The following is a 15,665-nucleotide window of genomic DNA, read 5'->3' as shown; positions in this document are numbered from 1 at the left end:
CATCATTGCTTTTATTGCATTGGAAGAATATGTAAAGGTATGAAGTGTGTTATTTGTAATTTTAAATATTTATGCATTGGAATTACTTCTACACACACACACACACACACACACACACACACACACACACAGAGAGAGAGAGAGAGAGAGAGAGAGAGAGAGAGAGAGAGAGAACTTATTTGTCCAATGTCTCATACCACACACAAAAGTTGCTTCTGTAGACCACCAAATCAATGAAAATAAATGTAACATAACAATTAGTTGTCATAGACATTTAACCTGGATATGGTATTAGTGCATTTGCTGGATTGGTATCCGTTTGTCTTAAATCTCACTCCATATAATACATAGAATATGCAATACAGAATTGTCAAGTTCACAAAGAAAATAGTCATTTTACTGCCAGCACAAAGGGAAAGAGTGTGAAAGAATTCAATGTACAAATTAACAAGAGGTTTAAGAAAAATAATACTTACCTCGCACAAATGATCATGTGTAAATAGATTATTAAATGTTTGAAACTAAGTTTTTGTGCAAAATAAATAAATAAAAAAAATGCTGAAACATTGGTCTAAGGAAATACTGGAATTGTGAATACAATTACATTGAATGTGCTACAAACACTGAAATTTATTTGTGTGTATATATCGTTTACTGTCACTAACTAAATCTATAATTTTGCAGAGTGCAACATTAAATGTAGATGAATGTGATACTGCTTTGGCTGTAAAGTATGGGGCTCAACTGGGTCCACAGTGGTCTTGTGCAAACTATACACATCATTTTCTGGAACCAAGGTATGTTTTTGTGAGTACTTGATTAAAAGTGATTTCTGCCTTGTAACACTCTTTCATGTGATATGCTTGTTGTGTTTGCTTTGTACAGCCTTATAACAACTGATCTTCCAGTACTATGTTGTGCACTTTCTCGATGATTTCATAAAAATATTACAGTATTGGCATATCCTACATATGGATCATGTCTGAGAGAACTATCACCTTGTTTGAAATCAGCAGCTCCTTTCTTAGCTACTTAAAAGTGAAGGAACTACCTTTTGACATATTTCTGTTGGAATAAACTATCAAAAACAAAGAATTCTGTCAATGTTCATTATTCTACCTTCCATATTTGAAGGAAACCCATGTAACATGACTTTTATAATGGAAGGAAGAAAACATCATAGATATCAGTGTGTGAGGGTTTGTGCTGACGAAGTACAGCTTCTTGCAGATAAGTACAACAAAAAGTCTGTTCCAAATAAAGTTTTCGGCCCGTAAGGCCACCCTCAAAAACACACACGCACACCCACACCCACCCACACGCATGCATGCACGCGCGCACACAAAATTCAACTCACACACAAATGACTGCAGTCGAAGGCAACTGTAGCCACACTACCAGACTCCGTGTGTGTGTGTGTGTGTGTGTGTGTGTGTGTGTGTGTGTGTGTGTGTGTGTGTGTGTCGTCTATTTTTGGCGAAGGCCTTACAGGTTGGAAGCCTTATTTGGAACAGTCTTTTTGTTGTGCCTATCTGCGACTCAGCATCTCCACATTTCCACTATAAGATGAGTAGAAACTTTCTTTTTCATATTTTTACATTCCATCCTGCATTTTCCATTCTTTATATATATTAAAAAACAAAGATGCTGTGACTTACCAAATGAGAAAGCACTGTAGATAGACACAATAAAACACACACACACACACACACACACACACACACACACACACACACACACACACACAAATTTCGAGCTTTTGCAACCCACGGTTGCTTCATCAGGAAAGAGAGAAGGAGGGGGAAAGACGAAAGGATGTGGGTTTTAAGGGAGAGGGTAAGGAGTCATTCCAATCCCGGGAGCGGAAAGACTTACCTTAGGGGGAAAAAAGGACAAGTATACACTTGCATACACACACATATCAATCCGCACAATTCCCATTAGGAACTAAATGGAATGATAGTGTTACTGACTGCAATAATTGTTCAGTGACAGAGCTTTTCAACAAATTCCCATTGAAATCGCCAGAAACAACTATTTCCTCTCTTCTTCTTCTCCTTCTTCTTCTTCTTCTTCTTCTTCTTATTCTTCATTTTTTTTTAAACCATTGCTTGGGATAACAAAGCTTCCAGATTTTTTTATGAAATGATTAAAATTTCCTGTAGGTGATCTGTATATACCTACTATTATAAAGGGCTAATTATGAAATACTACTATTTTTGTACAAGCTTCTAAGTGCTGCTCTGAGCAAAATTTATTAATATCAATATTCTTTAAATCCAAACAGTTTCTGACAAATGTGGCAATTCCTCCTTTCTCCATATATTCTCTACAGAAGTAAGAAGCTAACTTGAATCCTGTAACATTTAACATATCTATACCAGTGCTCACATGATGTTCAGAGAGGCAGTTATATCAACTGGTTTGCTCAACTCTAATTCTTCAACTCAAATAAGCAACTCATTAAGCTTACCCCTTAGTCCTTGGATATTCAGATGCAATAAGGATAACTGATTTTGTACACTGGGTGAATTATAACTGGATGAACCTAATTTTCCTGTCAATTTTTGAGTAACTCCAGTTCCAATCAGAGGCTGTCTGTGTGAATTATGTACATATAAATTTGCTTTCTGGCTGCCTATTTTATCAACGTGAATGTCATTTTCTGTCTGTCTCTGAACATCTGTTGTTTCTGCCCTCACTACCCTAAAACACTGCTCATCTGTCACTTGTAACCACTGGAACTTCTTTACCACTTGTGACAGTTGTGTCACCCGCCCCCCCCCCCCCCCCCCCCTTCCCCACCCTAGTTACTTTTTATTATCCCAGACAGTTTTCCCTTCCCTTTCCTGCTGCAGTGAAGGCCATCATGCCTTGTAAAGTTCCATCTGCTGATAGAGTCAATAGGAACCACACTGATATGAGATCCCATACCTGATCCAAGCAGCCGTTCCATCTCTAAATTAACTCTCCTAACAGAAGAATTTAAATGAAGCCGGTTATGGCGCCTCAGAACAGACACCAGCTCAACACCAGTATGTCTCGTTGCTGAAGCTATCTTTACCAGGTCACTCTCAATTGAATAATTAGGGTTCATATCTATGCTGTGCCTATCCCACCCACTATTACCACTGTGTCTTCCTTTGTGAAGTCTTTCCAGAGTGAACCTACATCCTCTATCACCTGACCCAGACTTGCACTAGGTTTGAAAAAAAAAAAAAAAAAAAAACTTATGACCTGGTAATCTGACCCTAGTTCATCCTGCAACAGTTGGCCAACACCTCTACCATGTGAACTACCTAACAACAAAACTTTCATCTTCTTCTCAACTTTTTCTGACTTCAGAGTTTTCAAACACTTTAAAAGTTTGGTGGGTTTTGTGTACTCCTACATCTACTTGTGGCTTGTCAGTTTCCAACTGTGACAACAGATCAGATCCATTGTCCACATTCACAACCACACTGTCTGAAAACGTCCTACTTCTATTTCTTCTATAACCTGTTGTCACTTTCTACTCTCTTTTTCCTTCTCCCCCTTTAACCTTTCACCGAGCGAGGTGGCACAGCTGCTAACACACCTGACTCACATTCGGGAGGATGCCGGTTCAATTCTGCATCCAGCCATCATGATTTAGGTTTTTCGTGATTTCCCTAAATGGCTCTAGGCAAATGCCGGGGTGTCCTTTTGAAAGGGCACAGCTGACTTCCTTCCCCATCCTTCCCTAATCTAGTTCTGCCTGAAGCGCAGCAATCTTCTCCTCCTGTTCCACTATCTTCCTGTCTCTACAACAAATCCTACACGGCCAATGAGCCTTGTAGCCTTGTTTATTTCCCCATTTCCCATGCCACTACAGTCGCCCACATGAAAGAAACTGTAACAGCCCTCACACCACACCCCGGAACTAACAATCCTATGGCCAAGTCATACACTTCCCACTCATGGCAAACAAATTTTAGCTTTAGTCTAAGTTAAAACAAGTATAACTTTGTAGACTACCCAATATACACTCCTGGAAACGGAAAAAAGAACACATTGACACCGGTGTGTCAGACCCACCATACTTGCTCCGGACACTGCGAGAGGGCTGTACAAGCAATGATCACACGCACGGCACAGCGGACACACCAGGAACCGCGGTGTTGGCCGTCGAATGGCGCTAGCTGCGCAGCATTTGTGCACCGCCGCCGTCAGTGTCAGCCAGTTTGCCACGGCATACGGAGCTCCATCGCAGTCTTTAACACTGGTAGCATGCCGCGACAGCGTGGACGTTAACCGTATGTGCAGTTGACGGACTTTGAGCGAGGGCGTATAATGGGCATGCGGGAGGCTGGGTGGACGTACCGCCGAATTGCTCAACACGTGGGGCGTGAGGTCTCCACAGTACATCGATGTTGTCGCCAGTGGTCGGCAGAAGGTGCACATGCCCGTCGACCTGGGACCATACCGCAGCGACGCACGGATGCACGCCAAGACCGTAGGATCCTACACAGTGCCGTAGGGGACCGCACCGCCACTTCCCAGCAAATTAGGGACACTGTTGCTCCTGGGGTATCGGCGAGGACCATTCGCAACCGTCTCCATGAAGTTGGGCTACGGTCCCGCACACCGTTAGGCCGTCTTCCGCTCACGCCCCAACATCGTGCAGCCCGCCTCAAGTGGTGTCGCGACAGGCGTGAATGGAGGGACGAATGGAGACGTGTCGTCTTCAGCGATGAGAGTCGCTTCTGCCTTGGTGCCAATGATGGTCGTATGCGTGTTTGGCGCCGTGCAGGTGAGCGCCACAATCAGGACTGCATACGACCGAGGCACACAGGGCCAACACCCGGCATCATGGTGTGGGGAGCGATCTCCTACACTCGCCGTACACCTCTGGTGATCGTCGAGGGGACACTGAATAGTGCACGGTACATCCAAACCGTCATCGAACCCATCGTTCTACCATTCCTAGACCGGCAAGGGAACTTGCTGTTCCAACAGGACAATGCATGTCCGCATGTATCCCGTGCCACCCAACGTGCTCTAGAAAGTGTAAGTCAACTACCCTGGCCAGCAAGATCTCCGGATCTGTCCCCCATTGAGCATGTTTGGGACTGGATGAAGAGTCGTCTCACGCGGTCTGCACGTCCAGCATGAACGCTGGTCCAACTGAGGCGTCAGGTGGAAATGGCATGGCAAGCCGTTCCACAGGACTACATCCAGCATCTCTACGATCGTCTCCATGGGAGAATAGCAGCCTGCATTGCTGCGAAAGGTGGATATACACTGTACTAGTGCCGACATTGTGCATGCTCTGTTGCCTGTGTCTATGTGCCTGTGGTTCTGTCAGTGTGATCATGTGATGTATCTGACCCCAGGAATGTGTCAATAAAGTTTCCCCTTCCTGGGACAATGAATTCACGGTGTTCTTATTTCAATTTTCAGGAGTGTATTAAGCCAGTGATAGAGGTCATGTGTGCTTGCTTGTGTGAGTGTGTGTCTGTTTTCTTTGCTGAAGAAGGCTTTTTGGCTGAAAGCTATTTTGTGTAACAGTCTTTTTGTTGTTCCTGTCTGCAACTGCTATGTATTTATTGGTCACCAGTATATATATATATATATATATATATATATATATATATATATATATATATATATATATATAAAACAGAAAGAAACTTCCACATGGGAAAAATATATTAAAAACAAAGATTCCAAGACTTACCAAGCGGGAAAGCGCCGGCAGACAGGCACATGAACAAAACACACAAACACACACACAGAATTACGAGCTTTCGCAACTGGCAGTTGCTTCGTCAGGAAGGAAGGAAGGAGAGGGAAAAATGAAAGGATGTGGGTTTTAAGGGAGAGGGTAAGGAGTCATTCCAATCCCGGGAGCGGAAAGACTTCCCTTAGGGGAAAAAAAGGACAGGTGTACACTCGCACACACACACACACACACACACACACACACACACATATCCACCTGCACATACACAGACACAAGCAGACATATTTAAAGGCAAAGAGTAAGGGCAGAGATGTCAGTCGAGGCGGAAGTACAGAGGCAAAGAAGTTGTTGAAAGACAGGTGAGGTATGAGTGGCGGCAACTTGAAATTAGCGGAGGTTGAGGCCTGGCGGATATCGAGAAGAGAGGATATACTGAAGGGCGAGTTCCCATCTCCGGAGTTCAGATAGGTTGGTGTTGGTGGGAAGTATCCAGATAACTCGGACGGTGTAACACTGTGCCAAGATGTGCTGGCCGTGCATCAAGGCATGTTTAGCCACAGGGTGATCCTCATTACCAACAAACACTGTCTGCCTGTGTCCATTCATGCGAATGGACAGTTTGTTGCTGGTCATTCCCACATAGAAAGCATCACAGTGCAGGCAGGTCAGTTGGTAAATCACGTGGGTGCTTTCACATGTGGCTCTCCCTTTGATCGTGTACACCTTCCGGGTTACAGGACTGGAGTAGGTGGTGGTGGGAGGGTGCATAGGACAGGTTTTACACCGGGGGCGGTTGCAAGGGTAGGAGCCAGAGGGTAGGGGAGGTGGTTTGGGGATTTCATAGGGATGAACCAAGAGGTTACGAAGGTTAGGTGGACGGCGGAAAGACACTCTTGGTGGAGTGGGGAGGATTTCATGAAGGATGGATCTCATTTCGGGGCAGGATTTTAGGAAGTCGTATCCCTGCTGGAGAGCCGCATTCAAGGTCTGATCCAGTCCCGGGAAGTATTCTGTTACAAGTGGGGCACTTTTGGGGTTCTTCTGTGAGAGGTTCTGGGTTTGAGGGGATGAGGAAGTGGCTCTGGTTATCTGCTTCTGTACCAGTTTGGGAGGGTAGTTGCGGGATGCGAAAGCTGTTTTCAGGTTGTTGGTGTAATGGTCGAGGGATTCAGGACTGGAGCAGATTCGTTTGCCACGAAGGCCTAGGCTGTAGGGAAGGGACCGTTTGATATGGAATGGGTGGCAGCTGTCATAATGGAGGTACTGTTGCTTGTTGGTGGGTTTGATGTGGACGGATGTGTGCAGCTGGCCATTGGACAGATGGAGGTCAACGTCTAGGAAAGTGGCATGGGATTTGGAGTAGGACCAGGTGAATCTGATGGAACCAAAGGAGTTGAGGTTGGAGAGGAAATTCTGGAGTTGTTCTTCACTGTGAGTCCAGATCATGAAGATGTCATCAATAAATCTGTACCAAACTTTGGGTTGGCAGGCTTGGGTAACCAAGAAGGCTTCCTCTAAGCGACCCATAAATAGGTTGGCATACGAGGGGGCCATCCTGGTACCCATGGCTGTTCCCTTTAATTGTTGGTATGTCTGGCCTTCAAAAGTGAAGAAGTTGTGGCTCAGGATGAAGCTGGCTAAGGTGACGAGGAAAGAGGTTTTAGGTAGGGTGGCAGGTGATCGGCGTGAAAGGAAGTGCTCCATTGCAGCGAGGCCCTGGACGTGCGGGATATTTGTGTATAGGGAAGTGGCATCAATGGTTACAAGGATGGTTTCCGGGGGTAACAGACTGGGTACGGATTCCAGGCGTTCGAGAAAGTGGTTGGTGTCTTTGATGAAGGATGGGAGACTGCATGTAATGGGTTGAAGGTGTTGATCTACGTAGGCAGAGATACGTTCTGTGGGGGCTTGGTAACCAGCTACAATGGGGCGGCCAGGATGTTTGGATTTGTGAATTTTAGGAAGTAGGTAGAAGGTAGGAGTGCGAGGTGTCGGTGGGGTGAGGAGTTTGATGGAGTCAGGTGAAAGGTTTTGTAGGGGGCCTAAGGTTCTGAGGATTCCTTGAAGCTCCGCCTGGACATCAGGAATGGGATTACCTCGGCAAACTTTGTATGTAGAGTTGTCTGAAAGCTGACGCAGTCCCTCAGCCACATACTCCCGACGATCAAGCACCACTGTCGTGGAACCCTTGTCAGCCGGAAGAATGATGATGGATCGGTCAGCTTTCAGATCACGGATAGCCTGGGATTCGGCTGTGGTGATGTTGGGAGTAGGATTAAGGTTTTTCAAGAAAGATTGAGAGGCAAGGCTGGAAGTGAGAAATTCCTGGAAGGTTTGGAGAGGGTGATTTTGAGGAAGAGGAGGTGGGTCCCGCTGTGATGGAGGACGGAACTGTTGCAGGCAGGGTTCAATTTGGATAGTGTCTTGGGGAGTTGGATCATTAGGAGTGGGATCAGGATTGTTTTTCTTCGTGGCAAAGTGATATTTCCAGCAGAGACTACGAGTGTAGGACAGTAAATCCTTGACAAGGGCAGTTTGGTTGAACCTGGGAGTGGGGCTGAAGGTGAGGCCTTTGGATAGGACAGAGGTTTCGGATTGGGAGAGGGGTTTGGAGGAAAGGTTAACTACTGAATTGGGGTGTTGTGGTTCCAGATTGTGTTGACTGGAATTTTGAGGTGTTGGGGGGAGTGGAGCTGGAAGTGGGAGATTGAGTAGATGGGAGAGACTGGGTCTGTGTGCAATGAGAGGAGGTTGAGGTTTGTTGGAAAGGTTGTGGAGGGTGAGTGAGTTGCCTTTCCGGAGGTGGGAAACCAGGAGATTGGATAGTTTTTTGAGGTGGAGGGTGGCATGTTGTTCTAATTTGCGGTTGGCCTGTAGGAGGATGCTATGTACAGCCGGTGTGGATGTGGGAGAGGAAAGATTGAGGACTTTGATTTGGGATAGGAGTTGACGGGTGTGTTCATTGGCCGAGTCGATGTATAGGTGAAGGATTAGGCGGGTGAGGGCTATGGATTGTGCTGTTTGGAACTGGTATAAGGACTGATGGAAAGAAGGATTGCAGCCAGAGATGGGAACTTTAAGTGTGAGGCCTTTGGGAGTAATGCCAAATGTCAGACAAGCCTGAGTAAATAAAATATGGGAGCGTAATCTGGCTAGGGTGAAGGCATGTTTGCGGAGGGAATGTAAATAAAATTTAATGGGGTCGTTGTAGGGATGTTGTGAGGTTGACATGGTATTAGTAGGTGGAAAGGGTAATATGAGGTTAAAGTGAAAGTAAAGAGAGATTTGTATAGGGAGAGATAAAGGTGTGAAAAAAGTCGAAAAAGTGTTGGTTTGAGATGAGCTATGTTGATCATGTGCTGAACTTAGGTTGGTGAACAACAATGGGTGCAAAGGTTGGGTAGTTATGTTGTCTCCAGATCACGTTAAAGGGTGGGGAAATTCAAGAAAATTTCGAATTTTTTTTTTTTTTTTTTTCGAAAAAAGTTTCGAAAAAATAATTTGCGGAAAAATAAAAATAAAATTCAAAAAAAAAAAATTCGAATAAAATCTCGAAGAATATGTGTGTAAATGTATTCAAAGGACTGGTTATGTACTGGCAGGTTATGATAATGAGGCTAACAATTGTTTGATGAAGAAATAATAGCGTGTAAACCTGTGGGAAGCTGCTAAAAAATGATCGGTTTTGTGGGAAAAACGGGAATGGAAATAAAACGAAAGTTGTTGGAAAAAAACTGAGATGGTTGTGTAATGGGTGAAAGGAACTGAAGCTGTGAAATAGTATTCACGAGTTTACACAAAATGTTGGAACAATGGATTTTATAGCAGCGGTTATGTTGAAAGCGTTGAAAATTTTAGGTTATGGTTTGGAAGTAAATTACGTCTTATCGAGTATAATTAGGCAGGATAAAATGTATGGTAGATTACGGAAAAATGGAAGATGAATACAAAGTGGAACTTCTTGTACAAACGAAAAGAGAAAGTAAGACGATAGAGAAGATTTCGAAATGCAACAGAGACAACTTTCGTTTTATTTCCATTCCCGTTTTTCCCACAAAACCGATCATTTTTTAGCAGCTTCCCACAGGTTTACACGCTATTATTTCTTCATCAAACAATTGTTAGCCTCATTATCATAACCTGCCAGTACATAACCAGTCCTTTGAATACATTTACACACATATTCTTCGAGATTTTATTCGAATTTTTTTTTTTTGAATTTTATTTTTATTTTTCCGCAAATTATTTTTTCGAAACTTTTTTCGAAAAAGAAAAAAAAAAAAATTTCGAAATTTTCTTGAATTTCCCCACCCTTTAACGTGATCTGGAGACAACATAACTACCCAACCTTTGCACCCATTGTTGTTCACCAACCTAAGTTCAGCACATGATCAACATAGCTCATCTCAAACCAACACTTTTTCGACTTTTTTCACACCTTTATCTCTCCCTATACAAATCTCTCTTTACTTTCACTTTAACCTCATATTACCCTTTCCACCTACTAATACCATGTCAACCTCACAACATCCCTACAACGACCCCATTAAATTTTATTTACATTCCCTCCGCAAACATGCCTTCACCCTAGCCAGATTACGCTCCCATATTTTATTTACTCAGGCTTGTCTGACATTTGGCATTACTCCCAAAGGCCTCACACTTAAAGTTCCCATCTCTGGCTGCAATCCTTCTTTCCATCAGTCCTTATACCAGTTCCAAACAGCACAATCCATAGCCCTCACCCGCCTAATCCTTCACCTATACATCGACTCGGCCAATGAACACACCCGTCAACTCCTATCCCAAATCAAAGTCCTCAATCTTTCCTCTCCCACATCCACACCGGCTGTACATAGCATCCTCCTACAGGCCAACCGCAAATTAGAACAACATGCCACCCTCCACCTCAAAAAACTATCCAATCTCCTGGTTTCCCACCTCCGGAAAGGCAACTCACTCACCCTCCACAACCTTTCCAACAAACCTCAACCTCCTCTCATTGCACACAGACCCAGTCTCTCCCATCTACTCAATCTCCCACTTCCAGCTCCACTCCCCCCAACACCTCAAAATTCCAGTCAACACAATCTGGAACCACAACACCCCAATTCAGTAGTTAACCTTTCCTCCAAACCCCTCTCCCAATCCGAAACCTCTGTCCTATCCAAAGGCCTCACCTTCAGCCCCACTCCCAGGTTCAACCAAACTGCCCTTGTCAAGGATTTACTGTCCTACACTCGTAGTCTCTGCTGGAAATATCACTTTGCCACGAAGAAAAACAATCCTGATCCCACTCCTAATGATCCAACTCCCCAAGACACTATCCAAATTGAACCCTGCCTGCAACAGTTCCGTCCTCCATCACAGCGGGACCCACCTCCTCTTCCTCAAAATCACCCTCTCCAAACCTTCCAGGAATTTCTCACTTCCAGCCTTGCCTCTCAATCTTTCTTGAAAAACCTTAATCCTACTCCCAACATCACCACAGCCGAATCCCAGGCTATCCGTGATCTGAAAGCTGACCGATCCATCATCATTCTTCCGGCTGACAAGGGTTCCACGACAGTGGTGCTTGATCGTCGGGAGTATGTGGCTGAGGGACTGCGTCAGCTTTCAGACAACTCTACATACAAAGTTTGCCGAGGTAATCCCATTCCTGATGTCCAGGCGGAGCTTCAAGGAATCCTCAGAACCTTAGGCCCCCTACAAAACCTTTCACCTGACTCCATCAAACTCCTCACCCCACCGACACCTCGCACTCCTACCTTCTACCTACTTCCTAAAATTCACAAATCCAAACATCCTGGCCGCCCCATTGTAGCTGGTTACCAAGCCCCCACAGAACGTATCTCTGCCTACGTAGATCAACACCTTCAACCCATTACATGCAGTCTCCCATCCTTCATCAAAGACACCAACCACTTTCTCGAACGCCTGGAATCCGTACCCAGTCTGTTACCCCCGGAAACCATCCTTGTAACCATTGATGCCACTTCCCTATACACAAATATCCCGCACGTCCAGGGCCCGCTGCAATGGAGCACTTCCTTTCACGCCGATCACCTGCCACCCTACCTAAAACCTCTTTCCTCGTCACCTTAGCCAGCTTCATCCTGAGCCACAACTTCTTCACTTTTGAAGGCCAGACATACCAACAATTAAAGGGAACAGCCATGGGTACCAGGATGGCCCCCTCGTATGCCAACCTATTTATGGGTCGCTTAGAGGAAGCCTTCTTGGTTACCCAAGCCTGCCAACCCAAAGTTTGGTACAGATTTATTGATGACATCTTCATGATCTGGACTCACAGTGAAGAACAACTCCAGAATTTCCTCTCCAACCTCAACTCCTTTGGTTCCATCAGATTCACCTGGTCCTACTCCAAATCCCATGCCACTTTCCTAGACGTTGACCTCCATCTGTCCAATGGCCAGCTGCACACATCCGTCCACATCAAACCCACCAACAAGCAACAGTACCTCCATTATGACAGCTGCCACCCATTCCATATCAAACGGTCCCTTCCCTACAGCCTAGGCCTTCGTGGCAAACGAATCTGCTCCAGTCCTGAATCCCTCGACCATTACACCAACAACCTGAAAACAGCTTTCGCATCCCGCAACTACCCTCCCAAACTGGTACAGAAGCAGATAACCAGAGCCACTTCCTCATCCCCTCAAACCCAGAACCTCTCACAGAAGAACCCCAAAAGTGCCCCACTTGTAACAGAATACTTCCCGGGACTGGATCAGACCTTGAATGCGGCTCTCCAGCAGGGATACGACTTCCTAAAATCCTGCCCCGAAATGAGATCCATCCTTCATGAAATCCTCCCCACTCCACCAAGAGTGTCTTTCCGCCGTCCACCTAACCTTCGTAACCTCTTGGTTCATCCCTATGAAATCCCCAAACCACCTCCCCTACCCTCTGGCTCCTACCCTTGCAACCGCCCCCGGTGTAAAACCTGTCCTATGCACCCTCCCACCACCACCTACTCCAGTCCTGTAACCCGGAAGGTGTACACGATCAAAGGGAGAGCCACATGTGAAAGCACCCACGTGATTTACCAACTGACCTGCCTGCACTGTGATGCTTTCTATGTGGGAATGACCAGCAACAAACTGTCCATTCGCATGAATGGACACAGGCAGACAGTGTTTGTTGGTAATGAGGATCACCCTGTGGCTAAACATGCCTTGATGCACGGCCAGCACATCTTGGCACAGTGTTACACCGTCCGAGTTATCTGGATACTTCCCACCAACACCAACCTATCTGAACTCCGGAGATGGGAACTCGCCCTTCAGTATATCCTCTCTTCTCGATATCCGCCAGGCCTCAACCTCCGCTAATTTCAAGTTGCCGCCACTCATACCTCACCTGTCTTTCAACAACTTCTTTGCCTCTGTACTTCCGCCTCGACTGACATCTCTGCCCTTACTCTTTGCCTTTAAATATGTCTGCTTGTGTCTGTGTATGTGCAGGTGGATATGTGTGTGTGTGTGTGTGTGTGTGTGTGTGTGTGTGCGAGTGTACACCTGTCCTTTTTTTCCCCTAAGGGAAGTCTTTCCGCTCCCGGGATTGGAATGACTCCTTACCCTCTCCCTTAAAACCCACATCCTTTCATTTTTCCCTCTCCTTCCTTCCTTCCTGACGAAGCAACTGCCAGTTGCGAAAGCTCGTAATTCTGTGTGTGTGTTTGTGTGTTTTGTTCATGTGCCTGTCTGCCGGCGCTTTCCCGCTTGGTAAGTCTTGGAATCTTTGTTTTTAATATATATATATATATATATATATATATATATATATATATATATATATATATATCAGAGACGGTTTTGAAATTACTTTTGTTTGCAATGATATCATTCACATGCAGTACTGAAGTCATACCAACAAATATAATGACTAGATCTGCCTTCAAAGCAGCAACTCCATTATTTACTTCAGGTGTTAGGTGGTCTTTGACAACACCAAACATTAGCATAGCTGTCTTACTGATCAACACACCATTGCTGCAATTTCAAACAGTAGCTAACCTGTCTATTATTATTACAGTCTCATCAGTCAATAATTTTGTTGGCACTGAATCACCAACCCCATATGGAAATTTTTCTCGGACAAAGTTTCAAGCTGCAGAATAAGTTAGGGGCAGCTTTCTCCTCTCTGCAGTAATTGTTAACATTATGATAGTTTTTTTGTTCTTAATGAGATACATTTCACCTACTGTCACCTTACACGACATCTCTTGTGTAAACAGTAACAGTGCCACTGCCATATTTGGATTATTTACCTTTGGAAGTTAACGAATTTCTCAGTAGAATCTTCAGGCAGTGTCTGAGCTAATCAAGTACTTCATTATGTAGGGGGGGTCACTTTACACGTAAATCTGCAGTATCTATTGATACTCCCAATGGACTCAGTCTGTGGTATGTTTAAAGTCTTTGCAATTTCTGAGTTATTTAATGGAGTTATTTGTCGTCAGATAAGTGTTGCGTCTGTCCTTTTTCTCTGTATGAAGGAAAGAATCCTAGCAACAATTCTGGGATGTTTCTCAGTGTCTGGCCCTCAGTAGGATTTCTGTGATGAAATGGAAGTTTCAGCTTATTCTCCAGTGCAGTCCAGTGCTACACATTAGATTTATGCAAACCATACTTTTTGCCAGCTTCTCTATTAGATGTACTCTTAGCATAACAAATAACTGCAAGTTTGAAGTCTGCATAATAGCTCTGCTGAATAATTTTCTTTTGAGGTAACAAGTCATTGATGAAGACTAAATTTTACTGTTTAGGCAGAGGAAGACAATGCCTCTCCTCTCATGTAAAACAACAAAACTGTTAGTGCTTTGCTAGTCACCAAATAAATGAACATCAGTAATTAAACATGTTTTCAATATGCATTGAATAATTTTCAGTTACTTTTGAACTTTTGAACTAAGGAATGACCACTACAGTTGAAGATTATATAATGTGAAAATATATCAGTATTTGTAGGGTTGCACAGATCAGCCACACACCAGTTTTTTGTGGCCAAATGTTAGGAAGAGGTGCTGCATGTGATCAGACGAATAAGGTATAGCAACAATTCTGCCACTATTTGCTCTGAAGTGCTCATTCTCCATAGTTATTTCACACTGAATGTGTTAACTACCTTTGTACAAATAAAAGAAGACACTTTATCAAGCTTGTCTCACTCATCATAATTATCCTGTCTTTTTCTGTTGATATTATTTGGATGAAATTTTGTAACAATTGTTTAATTTTTCAGATTCATAATTTCTAGTTTCGTGTTGCCACAAGTGGCAGGGAAAAAGTAATGAAAGACTGTTTTCTACTTTTCACAGTTGTCATTCAACTGCTTGAATCTTACACACATGATTCTTCTTTATAATCTGTAGAATTCAGTGCTCAAAATTAGTCTCTTTTCTTCTTGCGGTTATGCTTGCACATTTTCAATTCTCTATGCAATGCATTGAAATAGTACCCATGAAAACATGTCGATACATACAGCTGCTGAAGATAATTACTGAGAATTATTAAAATAATTGCTGTGAATTATTGTATAATTCAGACCAAAAATGTCATTCGTATTCATATTTTCACACAGTCAGTTTTCAGTTTTATGTGATTTATAGTACAGATATTAATTTGCTTAATTGATTTGGTTCCAGGTGTGCTATTTTCACAGAGACATGCTACAGATTTTTGGACCTTACTGGACCACTTCAAATTGGTGGCTTACCGTCTCTGCCAACACATTTTCAAGTAAACAGCAAAGATTTTATTGGATGTATTAGTGATCTATACATTGATCATAAGTTTATTGATCTTAATGGGTAAGTGTATAAATTGTGTTGTTGGTAAGGTGTTCTTTTTAGAGCATGTATTTATAATGTTTGGAAAAATGTGCTTACTTTTTGCATTTTCTGTTTTTGAAAAATTTGTACTTGCTTATTGTTTGC

The 15,665-nt window shown here is 43.7% G+C and overlaps 1 protein-coding gene across 2 annotated transcripts in view; it reads left to right on the top strand.

Moving 5' to 3' along the window:
* Positions 1-15,665, top strand: part of LOC126274083 (protocadherin-like wing polarity protein stan) — a 358,480-nt gene that overhangs the window by 148,287 nt on the left and 194,528 nt on the right. For both annotated transcript variants that reach the window (XM_049977080.1, XM_049977081.1), the window contains exons 17-18: positions 685-797; positions 15,375-15,539. In XM_049977080.1, coding sequence (XP_049833037.1) covers positions 685-797; positions 15,375-15,539 — 278 coding nt within the window. The remainder of the gene's footprint in view (positions 1-684; positions 798-15,374; positions 15,540-15,665) is intronic.

This window comes from Schistocerca gregaria, chromosome 1 (genome assembly GCF_023897955.1).
Source record: "Schistocerca gregaria isolate iqSchGreg1 chromosome 1, iqSchGreg1.2, whole genome shotgun sequence".
In the NCBI taxonomy this organism is placed as follows: Eukaryota; Metazoa; Arthropoda; class Insecta; order Orthoptera; family Acrididae; genus Schistocerca; species Schistocerca gregaria.
The sequence above is the reverse complement of the archived record's forward strand: the minus strand, read 5'-3'. Positions and strand labels throughout refer to the sequence as shown.